Below are 17,886 nucleotides of genomic sequence, written 5' to 3' on the forward strand. Positions count from 1 at the left end.
GCTGGACCCTCACGTGGCTCTGCAGGATCCCCTCCAGCCTGCCACGCTTCCTTGCCGGACCCTCACTTTGCTCTGCAGGATCCCCCTCCCAGCCTTCCACGTTTCCCTGCCGGACCCTCACGTGGCTTTGCAGGATCCCCCCCCAGCCTGCCACGTTTCCCTGCCTGCCCCTCACGTGGCTCTGCAGGATCCCCCCCAGCCTGCCACGTTTCCCTGCCTGCCCCTCACGTGGCACTGCAGGATCCCCCCCCAGCCTTCCACGTTTCCCTGTCTGCCCCTCACGTGGCTCTGCAGGATCCCCCCCCCCAGCCTGCCACGTTTCCCTGCCGGACCCTCACGTGGCTCTGCCCTCCGGGTGGCTCTTGAGTTTGTGGAACTTGACGCTGTCGCTCTTCTCGAACAGTTTCCCGCACGTCTCGCAGGAGAAGCTGAACCCCACGTCCGACGTGTGCTTCTTCATGTGCCAGTTCAGGGACGCACGCTGCTTACACTGGTACCCGCACACCTCACACCTCCGGGGGGCGAGAGAGAGCAAGTCACGCACTGCTACACCGTGACATGTACACGCAGCGGCAGTGCCAGCCTCCCCCCTCACACACACTACTACACCGTGACATGTATACACAGCGCAGTGCCAGCCTCCCCCCTCACACACACTATTACACACCGTGACATGTACACGTAGCGGCAGTGCCAGCCTCCCCCCTCACACACTAATACACCGTGACATGTATACACAGCACAGGTACAGCGCGGGCAGCGGCAGTGCCAGCCTCTCCCTCACACACACTACTACACCATGTATACACAGCGCAGGTACAGCGCGGGCAGCGGCCGTGCCAGCCTACCCCTCACACACACTACTACACCATGCCATGTATACACAGCACAGGTACAGCGCGGGCAGCGGCAGTGCCAGCCTCCCCCTCACACACACTACTACACCATGCCATGTATACACAGCACAGGTACAGCGCGGGCAGCGGCAGTGCCAGCCTCCCCTCACACACACACTACTACACCATGCCATGTATACACAGCACAGGTACAGCGCGGGCAGCGGCAGTGCCAGCCTCCCCCTCACACACACTACTACACCATGCCATGTATACACAGCACAGGTACAGCGCGGGCAGCGGCAATGCCAGCCTCCCCCTCACACACTACTACACCATGCCATGTATACACAGCACAGGTACAGTGCGGGCAGCGGCAGTGCCAGCCTCCCCCTTCACACACACTACTACACCGTGACATGTATACACAGCGGCAGTGCCAGCCTCCCCCTTCACACACACTGCTACACCGTGACATGTATACACAGCGGCAGTGCCAGCCTCCCCCCTCACACACACTGCTACACCGTGACATGTACACGCAGCGGCAGTGCCAGCCTCCCCCCTCACACACACTGCTACACCGTGACATGTATACGCAGCGGCAGTGCCAGCCTCCCCCCTCACACACACTGCTACACCGTGACATGTACACGCAGCGCCAGTGCCAGCCTCCCCCCTCACACACACTTCTACACCGTGACATGTACACGCAGCGCAGTGCCAGCCTCCCCCCTCACACACACTACTACACCGTGACATGTATACACAGCGGCAGTGCCAGCCTCCCCCCTCACACACACTGCGACACCGTGACATGTATACACAGCGGCAGTGCCAGCCTCCCCACTCACACACACTACTACACCGTGACATGTACACGCAGCGGCAGTGCCAGCCTCCCCTCACACACACTACTACACCGTGACATGTATACACAGCGGCAGTGCCAGCCTCCCCACTCACACACACTACTACACCGTGACATGTACACGCAGCGCAGTGCCAGCCTCCCCCCTCACACACACTACTACACCGTGACATGTATACACAGCGGCAGTGCCAGCCTCCCCCCTCACACACACTGCGACACCGTGACATGTATACACAGCGGCAGTGCCAGCCTCCCCACTCACACACACTACTACACCGTGACATGTACACGCAGCGGCAGTGCCAGCCTCCCCCCTCACACACACTGCGACACCGTGACATGTACACACAGCGGCAGTGCCAACCTCCACCCTCACACACACTGCTACACCGTGACATGTACACACAGCGGCAGTGCCAGCCTCCCCCCTCACACACACTACTACACCGTGACATGTACACGCAGCGGCAGTGCCAGCCTCCCCCCACACACACTGCTACACCGTGACATGTATACACAGCGGCAGTGCCAGCCTCCCCCCTCACACACACTGCTACACCGTGACATGTATACACAGCGGCAGTGCCAGCCTCCCCCTCACACACACTGCTACACCGTGACATGTATACACAGCGGCAGTGCCAGCCTCCCCCATCACACACACTGCTACACCGTGACATGTATACACAGCAGCAGTGCCAGCCTCCCCCCACACACACTGCTACACCGTGACATGTATACACAGCGGCAGTGCCAGCCTCCCCCTCACACACACTGCTACACCGTGACATGTATACACAGCGGCAGTGCCAGCCTCCCCCTCACACACACTGCTACACCGTGACATGTATACACAGCGGCAGTGCCAGCCTCCCCCATCACACACACTGCTACACCGTGACATGTATACACAGCAGCAGTGCCAGCCTCCCCTCACACACCATGACATGTATACACAGCGGCAGTGCCAGCCTCCCCCCTCACACACTACTACACCGTGACATGTATACACAGCGGCAGTGCCAGCCTCTCCCCTCACACACACTACTACACCGTGACATGTATACACAGCGGCAGTGCCAGCCTCCCCCTCACACACACTACTACACCGTGACATGTATACACAGCGGCAGTGCCAGCCTCCCCCTCACACACACTGCGACACCGTGACATGTACACGCAGCGGCAGTGCCAGTCTCCCCCCTCACACACACTGCTACACCGTGACATATATACACAGCGGCAGTACCAGCCTCCCCCTTCACACACACTACTACACCGTGACATGTATGCACAGCAGCAGTGCCAGCCTCCCCCCTCACACACACTGCTACACTGTGACATGTACACACAGCGGCAGTGACAGCCTCTCCCCCCTCACACACACTGCTACACCGTGACATGTACACGCAGCGGCAGTGCCAGCCTCTCCCCTCACACACACTACTACACCGTGACATGTATACACAGCGGCAGTGACAGCCTCTCCCCCCTCACACACACTAATACACCGTGACTTGTATACGCAGCGGCAGTGCCAGCCTCCCCCCTCACACACACTGCTACACCGTGACATGTATACACAGCGGCAGTGCCAGCCTCCCCCTCACACACACTACTACACCGTGACATGTACACACAGCGGCAGTGCCAGCCTCCCCCCTCACACACACTAATACACCGTGACATGTATACGCAGCGGCAGCGCCAGCCTCCCCCCTCACACACACTGCTACACCGTGACATGTATACACAGCGGCAGTGCCAACCTCCCCCCTCACACACACTCCTACACCGTGACATGTATACACAGCGGCAGTGCCAGCCTCCCCCTCACACACACTACTACACCGTGACATGTATACGCAGCGGCAGTGCCAGCCTCTCCCCCCTTCACACACACTACGACACCGTGACATGTATACACAGCGGCAGTGCCAGCCTCCCCCCTCACACACACTAATACACCGTGACATGTATACACAGCGGCAGTGCCAACCTCCCCCCTCACACACACTGCTACACCGTGACATGTATACACAGCGGCAGTGCCAGCCTCCCCCTTCACACACACTGCTACACCGTGACATGTATACACAGCGGCAGTGCCAGCCTCCCCCTTCACACACACTGCTACACCGTGACATGTATACACAGCGGCAGTGCCAGCCTCCCCCCTCACACACACTGCTACACCGTGACATGTATACACAGCGGCAGTGCCAGCCTCCCCCTCACACACACTAATACACCGTGACATGTATACGCAGCGGCAGTGCCAGCCTCCCCCCTCACACACACTGCTACACCGTGACATGTATACACAGCGCGGGCAGCGGCAGTGCCAGCCTCTCCCCTCACACACACTGCTACACCGTGACATGTATACACAGCGGCAGTGCCAGCCTCCCCCCTCACACACACTGCTACACCGTGACATGTATACACAGCGGCAGTGCCAGCCTCCCCCTTCACACACACTGCTACACCGTGACATGTATACACAGCGGCAGTGCCAGCCTCTCCCCCCTCACACACACTGCTACACCGTGACTTGTATACGCAGCGGCAATGCCAGCCTCCCCCTTCACACACACTGCTACACCGTGACATGTATACACAGCGGCAGTGCCAGCCTCCCCCTTCACACACACTGCGACACCGTGACATGTATACACAGCGGCAGTGCCAGCCTCTCCCTCACACACACTGCTACACCGTGACATGTATACACAGCGGCAGTGCCAGCCTCCCCCCTCACACACACCGCTACACCGTGACATGTATACACAGCGGCAGTGCCAGCCTCTCCCCCCTTCACACACACCGCTACACCGTGACATGTACACGCAGCGGCAGTGCCAGCCTCCCCCTCACACACACTACTACACCGTGACATGTACACACAGCGGCAGTGCCAGCCTCCCCCCTCACACACACTAATACACCGTGACATGTACACACAGCGGCAGTGCCAGCCTCCCCCCTCACACACACTGCTACACCGTGACATGTACACACAGCGGCAGTGCCAGCCTCCCCCCTCACACACACTGCTACACCGTGACATGTATACGCAGCGGCAGTGCCAGCCTCTCCCCCCTTCACACACACTGCTACACCGTGACATGTATACACAGCAGCAGTGCCAGCCTCTCCCCCCTTCACACACACTGCGACACCGTGACATGTATACACAGCGGCAGTGCCAGCCTCTCCCTCACACACACTGCTACACCGTGACATGTACACGCAGCGCAGTGCCAGCCTCCCTCCTCACACACACTTCTACACCGTGACATGTATACACAGCGGCAGTGCCAGCCTCTCCCCCCTTCACACACACTGCGACACCGTGACATGTATACACAGCGGCAGTGCCAGCCTCTCCCTCACACACACTGCTACACCGTGACATGTACACGCAGCGGCAGTGCCAGCCTCCCCCTCACACACACTGCTACACCGTGACATGTACACACAGCGAAGTGCCAACCTCCACCCTCACACACACTACTACACCGTGACATGTATACACAGCGGCAGTGCCAGCCTCTCCCCCCTTCACACACACTGCGACACCGTGACATGTATACACAGCGGCAGTGCCAGCCTCTCCCTCACACACACTGCTACACCGTGACATGTATACGCAGCGGCAGTGCCAGCCTCCCCCTTCACACACACTGCTACACCGTGACATGTATACACAGCGGCAGTGCCAGCCTCCCCCTTCACACACACTGCTACACCGTGACATGTATACACAGCGGCAGTGCCAGCCTCCCCCTTCACACACACTGCTACACCGTGACATGTATACACAGCGGCAGTGCCAGCCTCCCCCCTCACACACACTGCTACACCGTGACATGTATACACAGCGGCAGTGCCAGCCTCTCCTCCCTCACACACACTGCTACACCGTGACATGTATACACAGCGGCAGTGCCAGCCTCCCCCCTCACACACTAATACACCGTGACATGTACACACAGCGGCAGTGCCAACCTCCACCCTCACACACACTACTACACCGTGACATGTACACACAGCGGCAGTGCCAGCCTCCACCCTCACACACACTGCTACACCGTGACATGTACACACAGCGGCAGTGCCAGCCTCCCCCTCACACACACTCCTACACCGTGACATGTACACACAGCGAAGTGCCAACCTCCACCCTCACACACACTACTACACCGTGACATGTATACACAGCGGCAGTGCCAGCCTCTCCCCCCTTCACACACACTGCGACACCGTGACATGTATACACAGCGGCAGTGCCAGCCTCTCCCTCACACACACTGCTACACCGTGACATGTATACGCAGCGGCAGTGCCAGCCTCCCCCTTCACACACACTGCTACACCGTGACATGTATACACAGCGGCAGTGCCAGCCTCCCCCTTCACACACACTGCTACACCGTGACATGTATACACAGCGGCAGTGCCAGCCTCCCCCTTCACATACACTGCTACACCGTGACATGTATACACAGCGGCAGTGCCAGCCTCCCCCCTCACACACACTGCTACACCGTGACATGTATACACAGCGGCAGTGCCAACCTCCCCCCTCACACACACTCCTACACCGTGACATGTATACACAGCGGCAGTGCCAGCCTCCCCCTCACACACACTAATACACCGTGACATGTATACGCAGCGGCAGTGCCAGCCTCTCCCCCCTTCACACACACTACGACACCGTGACATGTATACACAGCGGCAGTGCCAGCCTCCCCCCTCACACACACTAATACACCGTGACATGTATACACAGCGGCAGTGCCAACCTCCCCCCTCACACACACTGCTACACCGTGACATGTATACACAGCGGCAGTGCCAGCCTCCCCCTTCACACACACTGCTACACCGTGACATGTATACACAGCGGCAGTGCCAGCCTCCCCCTTCACACACACTGCTACACCGTGACATGTATACACAGCGGCAGTGCCAGCCTCCCCCCTCACACACACTGCTACACCGTGACATGTATACACAGCGGCAGTGCCAGCCTCCCCCTCACACACACTAATACACCGTGACATGTATACGCAGCGGCAGTGCCAGCCTCCCCCCTCACACACACTGCTACACCGTGACATGTATACACAGCGCGGGCAGCGGCAGTGCCAGCCTCTCCCCTCACACACACTGCTACACCGTGACATGTATACACAGCGGCAGTGCCAGCCTCCCCCCTCACACACACTGCTACACCGTGACATGTATACACAGCGGCAGTGCCAGCCTCCCCCTTCACACACACTGCTACACCGTGACATGTATACACAGCGGCAGTGCCAGCCTCTCCCCCCTCACACACACTGCTACACCGTGACTTGTATACGCAGCGGCAATGCCAGCCTCCCCCTTCACACACACTGCTACACCGTGACATGTATACACAGCGGCAGTGCCAGCCTCCCCCTTCACACACACTGCGACACCGTGACATGTATACACAGCGGCAGTGCCAGCCTCTCCCTCACACACACTGCTACACCGTGACATGTATACACAGCGGCAGTGCCAGCCTCCCCCCTCACACACACCGCTACACCGTGACATGTATACACAGCGGCAGTGCCAGCCTCTCCCCCCTTCACACACACCGCTACACCGTGACATGTACACGCAGCGGCAGTGCCAGCCTCCCCCTCACACACACTACTACACCGTGACATGTACACACAGCGGCAGTGCCAGCCTCCCCCCTCACACACACTAATACACCGTGACATGTACACACAGCGGCAGTGCCAGCCTCCCCCCTCACACACACTGCTACACCGTGACATGTACACACAGCGGCAGTGCCAGCCTCCCCCCTCACACACACTGCTACACCGTGACATGTATACGCAGCGGCAGTGCCAGCCTCTCCCCCCTTCACACACACTGCTACACCGTGACATGTATACACAGCAGCAGTGCCAGCCTCTCCCCCCTTCACACACACTGCGACACCGTGACATGTATACACAGCGGCAGTGCCAGCCTCTCCCTCACACACACTGCTACACCGTGACATGTACACGCAGCGCAGTGCCAGCCTCCCTCCTCACACACACTTCTACACCGTGACATGTATACACAGCGGCAGTGCCAGCCTCTCCCCCCTTCACACACACTGCGACACCGTGACATGTATACACAGCGGCAGTGCCAGCCTCTCCCTCACACACACTGCTACACCGTGACATGTACACGCAGCGGCAGTGCCAGCCTCCCCCTCACACACACTGCTACACCGTGACATGTACACACAGCGAAGTGCCAACCTCCACCCTCACACACACTACTACACCGTGACATGTATACACAGCGGCAGTGCCAGCCTCTCCCCCCTTCACACACACTGCGACACCGTGACATGTATACACAGCGGCAGTGCCAGCCTCTCCCTCACACACACTGCTACACCGTGACATGTATACGCAGCGGCAGTGCCAGCCTCCCCCTTCACACACACTGCTACACCGTGACATGTATACACAGCGGCAGTGCCAGCCTCCCCCTTCACACACACTGCTACACCGTGACATGTATACACAGCGGCAGTGCCAGCCTCCCCCTTCACACACACTGCTACACCGTGACATGTATACACAGCGGCAGTGCCAGCCTCCCCCCTCACACACACTGCTACACCGTGACATGTATACACAGCGGCAGTGCCAGCCTCTCCTCCCTCACACACACTGCTACACCGTGACATGTATACACAGCGGCAGTGCCAGCCTCCCCCCTCACACACTAATACACCGTGACATGTACACACAGCGGCAGTGCCAACCTCCACCCTCACACACACTACTACACCGTGACATGTACACACAGCGGCAGTGCCAGCCTCCACCCTCACACACACTGCTACACCGTGACATGTACACACAGCGGCAGTGCCAGCCTCCCCCTCACACACACTCCTACACCGTGACATGTACACACAGCGAAGTGCCAACCTCCACCCTCACACACACTACTACACCGTGACATGTATACACAGCGGCAGTGCCAGCCTCTCCCCCCTTCACACACACTGCGACACCGTGACATGTATACACAGCGGCAGTGCCAGCCTCTCCCTCACACACACTGCTACACCGTGACATGTATACGCAGCGGCAGTGCCAGCCTCCCCCTTCACACACACTGCTACACCGTGACATGTATACACAGCGGCAGTGCCAGCCTCCCCCTTCACACACACTGCTACACCGTGACATGTATACACAGCGGCAGTGCCAGCCTCCCCCTTCACACACACTGCTACACCGTGACATGTATACACAGCGGCAGTGCCAGCCTCCCCCCTCACACACACTGCTACACCGTGACATGTATACACAGCGGCAGTGCCAGCCTCTCCTCCCTCACACACACTGCTACACCGTGACATGTATACACAGCGGCAGTGCCAGCCTCCCCCCTCACACACTAATACACCGTGACATGTACACACAGCGGCAGTGCCAACCTCCACCCTCACACACACTACTACACCGTGACATGTACACACAGCGGCAGTGCCAGCCTCCACCCTCACGCACACTGCTACACCGTGACATGTACACACAGCGGCAGTGCCAACCTCCACCCTCACACACACTACTACACCGTGACATGTACACGCAGCGGCAGTGCCAGCCTCCCCCCTCACACACACTAATACACCGTGACATGTACACACAGCGGCAGTGCCAGCCTCCCCCTTCACACACACTGCTACACCGTGACATGTATACGCAGCGGCAGTGCCAGCCTCCCCCCTCACACACACTGCTACACCGTGACATGTATACACAGCGGCAGTGCCAGCCTCTCCCCTCACACACACTGCTACACCGTGACATGTATACACAGCGGCAGTGCCAGCCTCCCCTCACACACACTGCTACACCGTGACATGTATACACAGCGGCAGTGCCAGCCTCCCCCCTCACACACACTATTACACACCGTGACATGTACACACAGCGGCAGTGCCAGCCTCCCCCCTCACACACACTACTACACCGTGACATGTATACGCAGCGGCAGTGCCAGCCTCCCCCCTCACACACACTACTACACCGTGACATGTACACACAGCGGCAGTGCCAGCCTCCCCCCTCACACACACTACTACACCGTGACATGTACACACAGCGGCAGTGCCAGCCTCCCCCCTCACACACACTACTACACCGTGACATGTATACACAGCGGCAGTGCCAGCCTCTCCCCTCACACACACTACGACACCGTGACATGTATACACAGCGGCAGTGCCAGCCTCCCCCTCACACACACTCCTACACCGTGACATGTACACACAGCGAAGTGCCAACCTCCACCCTCACACACACTACTACACCGTGACATGTATACACAGCGGCAGTGCCAGCCTCTCCCCCCTTCACACACACTGCGACACCGTGACATGTATACACAGCGGCAGTGCCAGCCTCTCCCTCACACACACTGCTACACCGTGACATGTATACGCAGCGGCAGTGCCAGCCTCCCCCTTCACACACACTGCTACACCGTGACATGTATACACAGCGGCAGTGCCAGCCTCCCCCTTCACACACACTGCTACACCGTGACATGTATACACAGCGGCAGTGCCAGCCTCCCCCTTCACACACACTGCTACACCGTGACATGTATACACAGCGGCAGTGCCAGCCTCCCCCCTCACACACACTGCTACACCGTGACATGTATACACAGCGGCAGTGCCAGCCTCTCCTCCCTCACACACACTGCTACACCGTGACATGTATACACAGCGGCAGTGCCAGCCTCCCCCCTCACACACTAATACACCGTGACATGTACACACAGCGGCAGTGCCAACCTCCACCCTCACACACACTACTACACCGTGACATGTACACACAGCGGCAGTGCCAGCCTCCACCCTCACGCACACTGCTACACCGTGACATGTACACACAGCGGCAGTGCCAACCTCCACCCTCACACACACTACTACACCGTGACATGTACACGCAGCGGCAGTGCCAGCCTCCCCCCTCACACACACTAATACACCGTGACATGTACACACAGCGGCAGTGCCAGCCTCCCCCTTCACACACACTGCTACACCGTGACATGTATACGCAGCGGCAGTGCCAGCCTCCCCCCTCACACACACTGCTACACCGTGACATGTATACACAGCGGCAGTGCCAGCCTCTCCCCTCACACACACTGCTACACCGTGACATGTATACACAGCGGCAGTGCCAGCCTCCCCTCACACACACTGCTACACCGTGACATGTATACACAGCGGCAGTGCCAGCCTCCCCCCTCACACACACTATTACACACCGTGACATGTACACACAGCGGCAGTGCCAGCCTCCCCCCTCACACACACTACTACACCGTGACATGTATACGCAGCGGCAGTGCCAGCCTCCCCCCTCACACACACTACTACACCGTGACATGTACACACAGCGGCAGTGCCAGCCTCCCCCCTCACACACACTACTACACCGTGACATGTACACACAGCGGCAGTGCCAGCCTCTCCCCTCACACACACTGCTACACCGTGACATGTATACGCAGCGGCAGTGCCAGCCTCTCCCCTCACACACACTACTACACCGTGACATGTATACACAGCGGCAGTGCCAGCCTCCCCGCTCACACACACTACTACACCGTGACATGTACACGCAGCGGCAGTGCCAGCCTCCCCCCTCACACACACTGCTACACCGTGACATGTATACGCAGCGGCAGTGCCAGCCTCCCCCCTCACACACACTGCTACACCGTGACATGTATACACAGCGGCAGTGCCAACCTCCACCCTCACACACACTGCTACACCGTGACATGTACACACAGCGGCAGTGCCAGCCTCCCCCTCACACACACTACTACACCGTGACATGTACACACAGCGGCAGTGCCAGCCTCCACCCTCACACACACTGCTACACCGTGACATGTACACACAGCGGCAGTGCCAACCTCCACCCTCACACACACTACTACACCGTGACATGTACACACAGCGGCAGTGCCAACCTCCCCCCTCACACACACTGCTACACCGTGACATGTATACACAGCGGCAGTGCCAACCTCCACCCTCACACACACTACTACACCGTGACATGTACACACAGCGGCAGTGCCAACCTCCCCCCTCACACACACTGCTACACCGTGACATGTATACACAGCGGCAGTGCCAACCTCCACCCTCACACACACTACTACACCGTGACATGTACACGCAGCGGCAGTGCCAGCCTCCCCCCTCACACACACTACTACACCGTGACATGTATACACAGCGGCAGTGCCAGCCTCCCCCCTCACACACACTGCTACACCGTGACATGTACACACAGCAGCAGTGCCAACCTCCACCCTCACACACACTAATACACCGTGACATGTACACGCAGCGGCAGTGCCAACCTCCCCCCTCACACACACTGCTACACCGTGACATGTACACGCAGCGCAGTGCCAGCCTCCCCCCTCACACACACTACTACACCGTGACATGTATACACAGCGGCAGTGCCAGCCTCTCCCCTCACACACTGCTACACCGTGACATGTATACGCAGCGGCAGTGCCAGCCTCCCCCCTCACACACACTACTACACCGTGACATGTATACACAGCGGCAGTGCCAGCCTCTCCCCTCACACACTGCTACACCGTGACATGTATACACAGCGCGGGCAGCGGCAGTGCCAGCCTCTCCCCTCACACACACTATTACACCGTGACATGTATACACAGCGGCAGTGCCAACCTCCACCCTCACACACACTGCTACACCGTGACATGTACACACAGCGGCAGTGCCAGCCTCCCCCCTCACACACACTGCTACACCGTGAAATGTACACACAGCGGCAGTGCCAGCCTCTCCCCTCACACACTGCTACACCGTGACATGTATACACAGCGCGGGCAGCGGCAGTGCCAGCCTCTCCACTCATACACTACTACACCATGACATGTATACACAGCGGCAGTGCCAGCCTCCCCCCTCACACACACTGTAGGGGGTCTCTTACTGTAGGGGGGTCTCACACACACTGTAGGGGGTCTCACACACACTGTAGGGGGTCTCACACACACTGTAGGGGGGTCTCACACACACTGTAGGGGGGTCTCACACACACTGTAGGGGGGTCTCACACACACTAGGGGGTCTCACATACACTGTAGGGGGTCTCTTACTGTAGGAGGGTCTCACACACACTGTAGGGGGTCTCTTACTGTAGGGGGGTCTCACACACACTGTAGGGGGTCTCCCACACACACTGTAGGGGGTCTCACACACACTGTAGGGGATCTCACACACACTGTAGGGGGGTCTCACACACACTGTAGGGGGTCTCACACACACTGTAGGGTGTCTCACACACACTGTAGGAGGTCTCACACACACTAGGGGGTCTCACACACACACTGTAGGGGGTCTCTTACTGTAGGGGGGTCTCACACACACTGTAGGGGGGTCTCACACACACTATAGGGGGTCTCACACACACTGTAGGGGGTCTCACACAGACTGTAGGGGGTCTCTTACTGTAGGGGGGTCTCACACACACTGTAGGGGGTCTCACACACACTGTAGGGGGGTCTCACACACACTGTAGGGGATCTCACACACACTGTAGGGCGGTCTCACACACACTGTAGGGGGGTCTCACACACACTGTAGGGGGGTCTCACACACCCTGTAGGGGTCTCACACACACTGTAGGGGGGTCTCACACACACTGTAGGGGTCTCACACACACTGTAGGGGGGTCTCACACACACTGTAGGGGGTCTCACACACACTGTAGGGGGGTCTCACACACACTGTAGGGGGTCTCTTACTGTAGGGGGTCTCACACACACTGTAGGGGGTCTCTTACTGTAGGGGGGTCTCACACACACTGTAGGGGGTCTCACACACACTGTAGGAGGTCTCACACACACTAGGGGGTCTCACACACACACTGTAGGGGGTCTCTTACTGTAGGGGGGTCTCACACACACTGTAAAGGGGTCTCACACACACTATAGGGTGTCTCACACACACTGTAGGGGGTCTCACACAGACTGTAGAGGGTCTCTTACTGTAGGGGGGTCTCACACACACTGTAGGGGGTCTCACACACACTGTAGGGGGGTCTCACACACACTGTAGGGGATCTCACACACACTGTAGGGGGTCTCACACACACTGTAGGGCGGTCTCACACACACTGTAGGGGGGTCTCACACACACTGTAGGGGGTCTCACACACACTGTAGGGCGGTCTCACACACACTGTAGGGGGGTCTCACACACACTGTAGGGGGGTCTCACACACACTGTAGGGGGGTCTCACACACACTGTAGGGCGGTCTCACACACATTGTAGGGGGGTCTCACACACACTGTAGGGGGGTCTCACACACACTGTAGGGCGGTCTCACACACACTGTAGGGCGGTCTCACACACACTGTAGGGGGGTCTCACACACCCTGTAGGGGTCTCACACACACTGTAGGGGGGTCTCACACACACTGTAGGGGTCTCACACACATTGTAGGGGGGTCTCACACACACTGTAGGGGGTCTCACACACACTGTAGGGGGGTCTCACACACACTGTAGGGGGGTCTCACACACACTGTAGGGGGTATCTTACTGTAGGGGGTCTCTTAATGTAGGGGGTCTCACACACACTGTAGGGGGTCTCTTACTGTAGGGGGTCTCACACACACTGTAGGGGGTCTCTTACTGTAGGGGGTCTCACACACACTGTAGGGGGTCTCTTACTGTAGGGGGTCTCACACACACTGTAGGGGGTCTCTTACTGTAGGGGGGTCTCACACACACACTGTAGGGGGTCTCACATACACTGTAGGGGGTCTCACACACACTGTAGGGGGTCTCACACACACTGTAGGGGGTCTCACACACACTGTAGGGGGTCTCTTACTGTAGGGGCTCTCACACACACTGTAGGGGGTCTCACACACACTAGGGGGTCTCACACACACTGTAGGGGGTCTCACACACACTGTAGGGGGTCTCTTACTGTAGGGGGTCTCACACACACTGTAGGGGGTCTCTTACTGTAGGGGGTCTCACACACACTGTAGGGGGTCTCACACACACTGTAGGGGGTCTCACACACACTGTAGGGGGTCTCACACACACTGTAGGGGGTCTCTTACTGTAGGGGGTCTCACACACACTAGGGGGTCTCACACACACTGTAGGGGGTCTCTTACTGTAGGGGGGTCTCCCCGGTGTGAGTTCTCCTGTGAACCTCCAGGTGATTTTTCCTTTTGAATGATTTCCCGCACGTTTCACAGATAAATTCACGAACATCTCGGGAGAGAGGAAAAGTCACTAGTCCTAGAGGTACCAGCCTCTGTGTGAGACCCTGTGCCCAGCCCTAGAGGTGCCAGGCTCTGTATCCCTGTGCCCTGCCCTAGAGGTGCCAGGCTCTGTATCCCTGTGCCCTGCCCTAGAGGTGCCAGGCTCTGTATCCCTGTGTCCTGCCCTAGAGGTGCCAGGTTGTGTATCCCTGTGCCCAGCCCTAGAGGTGCCAGGCTCTGTATTCCTGTGTCCAGCCCTAGAGGTGCCAGGCTCTGTATCCCTGTGTCCTGCCCTAGAGGTGCCAGGCTCTGTATCCCTGTGTCCTGCCCTAGAGGTATCAGGCTCTGTATCCCTGTGTCCTGTCCTAGAGGTGCCAGGCTCTGTAACCCTGTGTCCTGCCCTAGAGGTGCCAGGCTCTGTATCCCTGTGTCCTGCCCTAGAGGTGCCAGGCTCTGTATCCCTGTGTCCAACCCTAAAGGTGCCAGGATGTGTATCCCTGTGTCCTGCCCTAGAGGTGCCAGGCTCCGTATCCCTGTGTCCAACCCTAGAGGTGCCAGGCTCTGTATCCCTGTGTCCAACCCTAGAGGTGCCAGGATGTGTATCCCTGTGTCCTGCCCTAGAGGTGCCAGGCTCCGTATCCCTGTGCCCAGCCCTAGAGGTGCCAGGCTCTGTATCCCTGTGTCCTGCTCTAGAGGTGCCAGGCTGTGTATCCCTGTGTCCTGCCCTAGAGGTGCCAGGCTCTGTATCCCTGTGTCCTGCCCTAGAGGTGCCAGGTTCTGTATCCCTGTGTCCTGCCCTAGAGGTGCCAGGCTCTGTATCCCTGTGTCCATCCCTAGAGGTGCCAGGCTCTGTATCCCTGTGTTCAGCCCTAGAGGTGCCAGGCTCTGTATCCCTGTGTTCAGCCCTAGAGGTGCCAGGCTCTGTATCCCCTGTACCAGCCCTAGAGGTGCCAGGCTCTGTATCCCTGTGCCCAGCCCTAGAGGTGCCAGGCTCTGTATCCCTGTGCCCAGCCATAGAGGTGCCAGGCTTTGTATCCCTGTGTTCAGCCCTAGAGGTGCCAGGCTCTGTATCAATGTGTCCAGCCCTAGATGTGCCAGGCTCTGTATCCCAGTGTCCTGCCCTAGAGGTGCCAGGCTTTGTATCCCTGTGTCCGGCTCTAGAGGTGCCAGGCTCTGTATCCCTGTATCCTGTCCTAGAGGTGCCAGGCTCTGTATCCCTGTGTCCTGCCCTAGAGGTGCCAGGCTCTGTATCCCTGTGCCTGCCCTAGAGGTGCCAGGCTCTGTATCCCTGTGTCCTGCCCTAGAGGTGCCAGGCTCTGTATCCCTGTGCCCAGCCCTAGAGGTGCCAGTCTCTGTATCCCTGTGCCCAGCCCTAGAGGTGCCAGTCTCTGTATCCCTGTGCCCAGCCCTAGAGGTGCCAGTCTCTGTATCCCTGTGCCCAGCCCTAGAGGTGCCAGGCTGTGTGCCCGCCCTTTGCCCAGCCCTAGAGGTGCCAGGCAGTGTTCCCACCCTGTGCCCAGCCCTAGAGGTGCCAGGCTGTGTGCCCGCCCTTTGCCCGGGTACCTGTATGGATCAGCATGTGTCTCCGCAGGTGGTTGGACAGGTAGAAGCGTTTCTCACAGCCGGGCTCCGGGCACACCTTGGTTTTACCCTTTCTGTGAACTAGGTTTGTGTGATTCTGAGGAGGGGACACAGAGAGTGACAGCTCAGCGCAGGGAGGGGACATAGAGAGTGACAGCTCAGCGCAGGGAGGGGACACAGAGAGTGACAGCTCAGCGCAGGGAGGGGACATAGAGAGTGACAGCTCAGCGCAGGGAGGGGACACAGAGAGTGACAGCTCAGCGCAGGGAGGGGACATAGAGAGTGACAGCTCAGCGCAGGGAGGGGACACAGAGAGTGACAGCTCAGCGCAGGGAGGGGACACAGAGAGTGACAGCTCAGCGCAGGGAGGGGACACAGAGAGTGACAGCTCAGCGCAGGGAGGGGACACAGAGAGTGACAGCTCAGCGCAGGGAGGGGACACAGAGAGTGACAGCTCAGCGCAGGGAGGGGACATAGAGAGTGACAGCTCAGCGCAGGGAGGGGACATAGAGAGTGACAGCTCAGCGCAGGGAGGGGACACAGAGAGTGACAGCTCAGGGCAGGGAGGAGACACAGAGTGACAGCTCAGCGCAGGGAGGGGACACAGAGAGTGACAGCTCAGCGCAGGGAGGGGACACAGAGAGTGACAGCTCAGCGCAGGGAGGGGACACAGAGAGTGACAGCTCAGCGCAGGGAGGGGACACAGAGAGTGACAGCTCAGCGCAGGGAGGGGACACAGAGAGTGACAGCTCAGCGCAGGGAGGGGACACAGAGAGTGACAGCTCAGCGCAGGGAGGGGACACAGAGAGTGACAGCTCAGCGCAGGGAGGGGACACAGAGAGTGACAGCTCAGCGCAGGGAGGGGACACAGAGAGTGACAGGTCAGCGCAGGGAGGGGACACAGAGAGTGACAGCTCAGCGCAGGGAGGGGACACAGAGAGTGACAGCTCAGCGCAGGGAGGGGACACAGAGAGTGACAGCTCAGCGCAGGGAGGGGACACAGAGAGTGACACCTCAGGGCAGGGAGAGGACACAGAGAGTGACAGCTCACCGCAGGGAGGGGACACAGAGAGTGACAGCTCAGCGCAGGGAGGGGACACAGAGAGTGACAGCTCAGCGCAGGGAGGGGACACAGAGAGTGACAGCTCAGCGCAGGGAGGGGACACAGAGAGTAACAGCTCAGCGCAGGGAGGGGACACAGAGAGTGACAGCTCAGC

At 59.0% G+C, this 17,886-nt stretch overlaps 1 protein-coding gene across 1 annotated transcript in view; it reads right to left on the reverse strand.

Moving 5' to 3' along the window:
* Window positions 1–248: 248 nt before the first annotated feature.
* Window positions 249–17,886, reverse strand: part of ZNF653 (zinc finger protein 653) — a 28,987-nt gene continuing 11,349 nt past the window's right edge. Inside the window, exons 7-9 of the mRNA XM_075581938.1 lie at window positions 16,652–16,766; window positions 14,999–15,098; window positions 249–512 (exon numbers count right to left, since the gene is read on the reverse strand). Coding sequence (XP_075438053.1) covers window positions 335–512; window positions 14,999–15,098; window positions 16,652–16,766 — 393 coding nt within the window. The 3' untranslated portion in view covers window positions 249–334. The remainder of the gene's footprint in view (window positions 513–14,998; window positions 15,099–16,651; window positions 16,767–17,886) is intronic.

The sequence above is a fragment of the Ascaphus truei genome, unplaced genomic scaffold (genome assembly GCF_040206685.1).
Source record: "Ascaphus truei isolate aAscTru1 unplaced genomic scaffold, aAscTru1.hap1 HAP1_SCAFFOLD_1719, whole genome shotgun sequence".
In the NCBI taxonomy this organism is placed as follows: domain Eukaryota; kingdom Metazoa; phylum Chordata; class Amphibia; order Anura; family Ascaphidae; genus Ascaphus; species Ascaphus truei.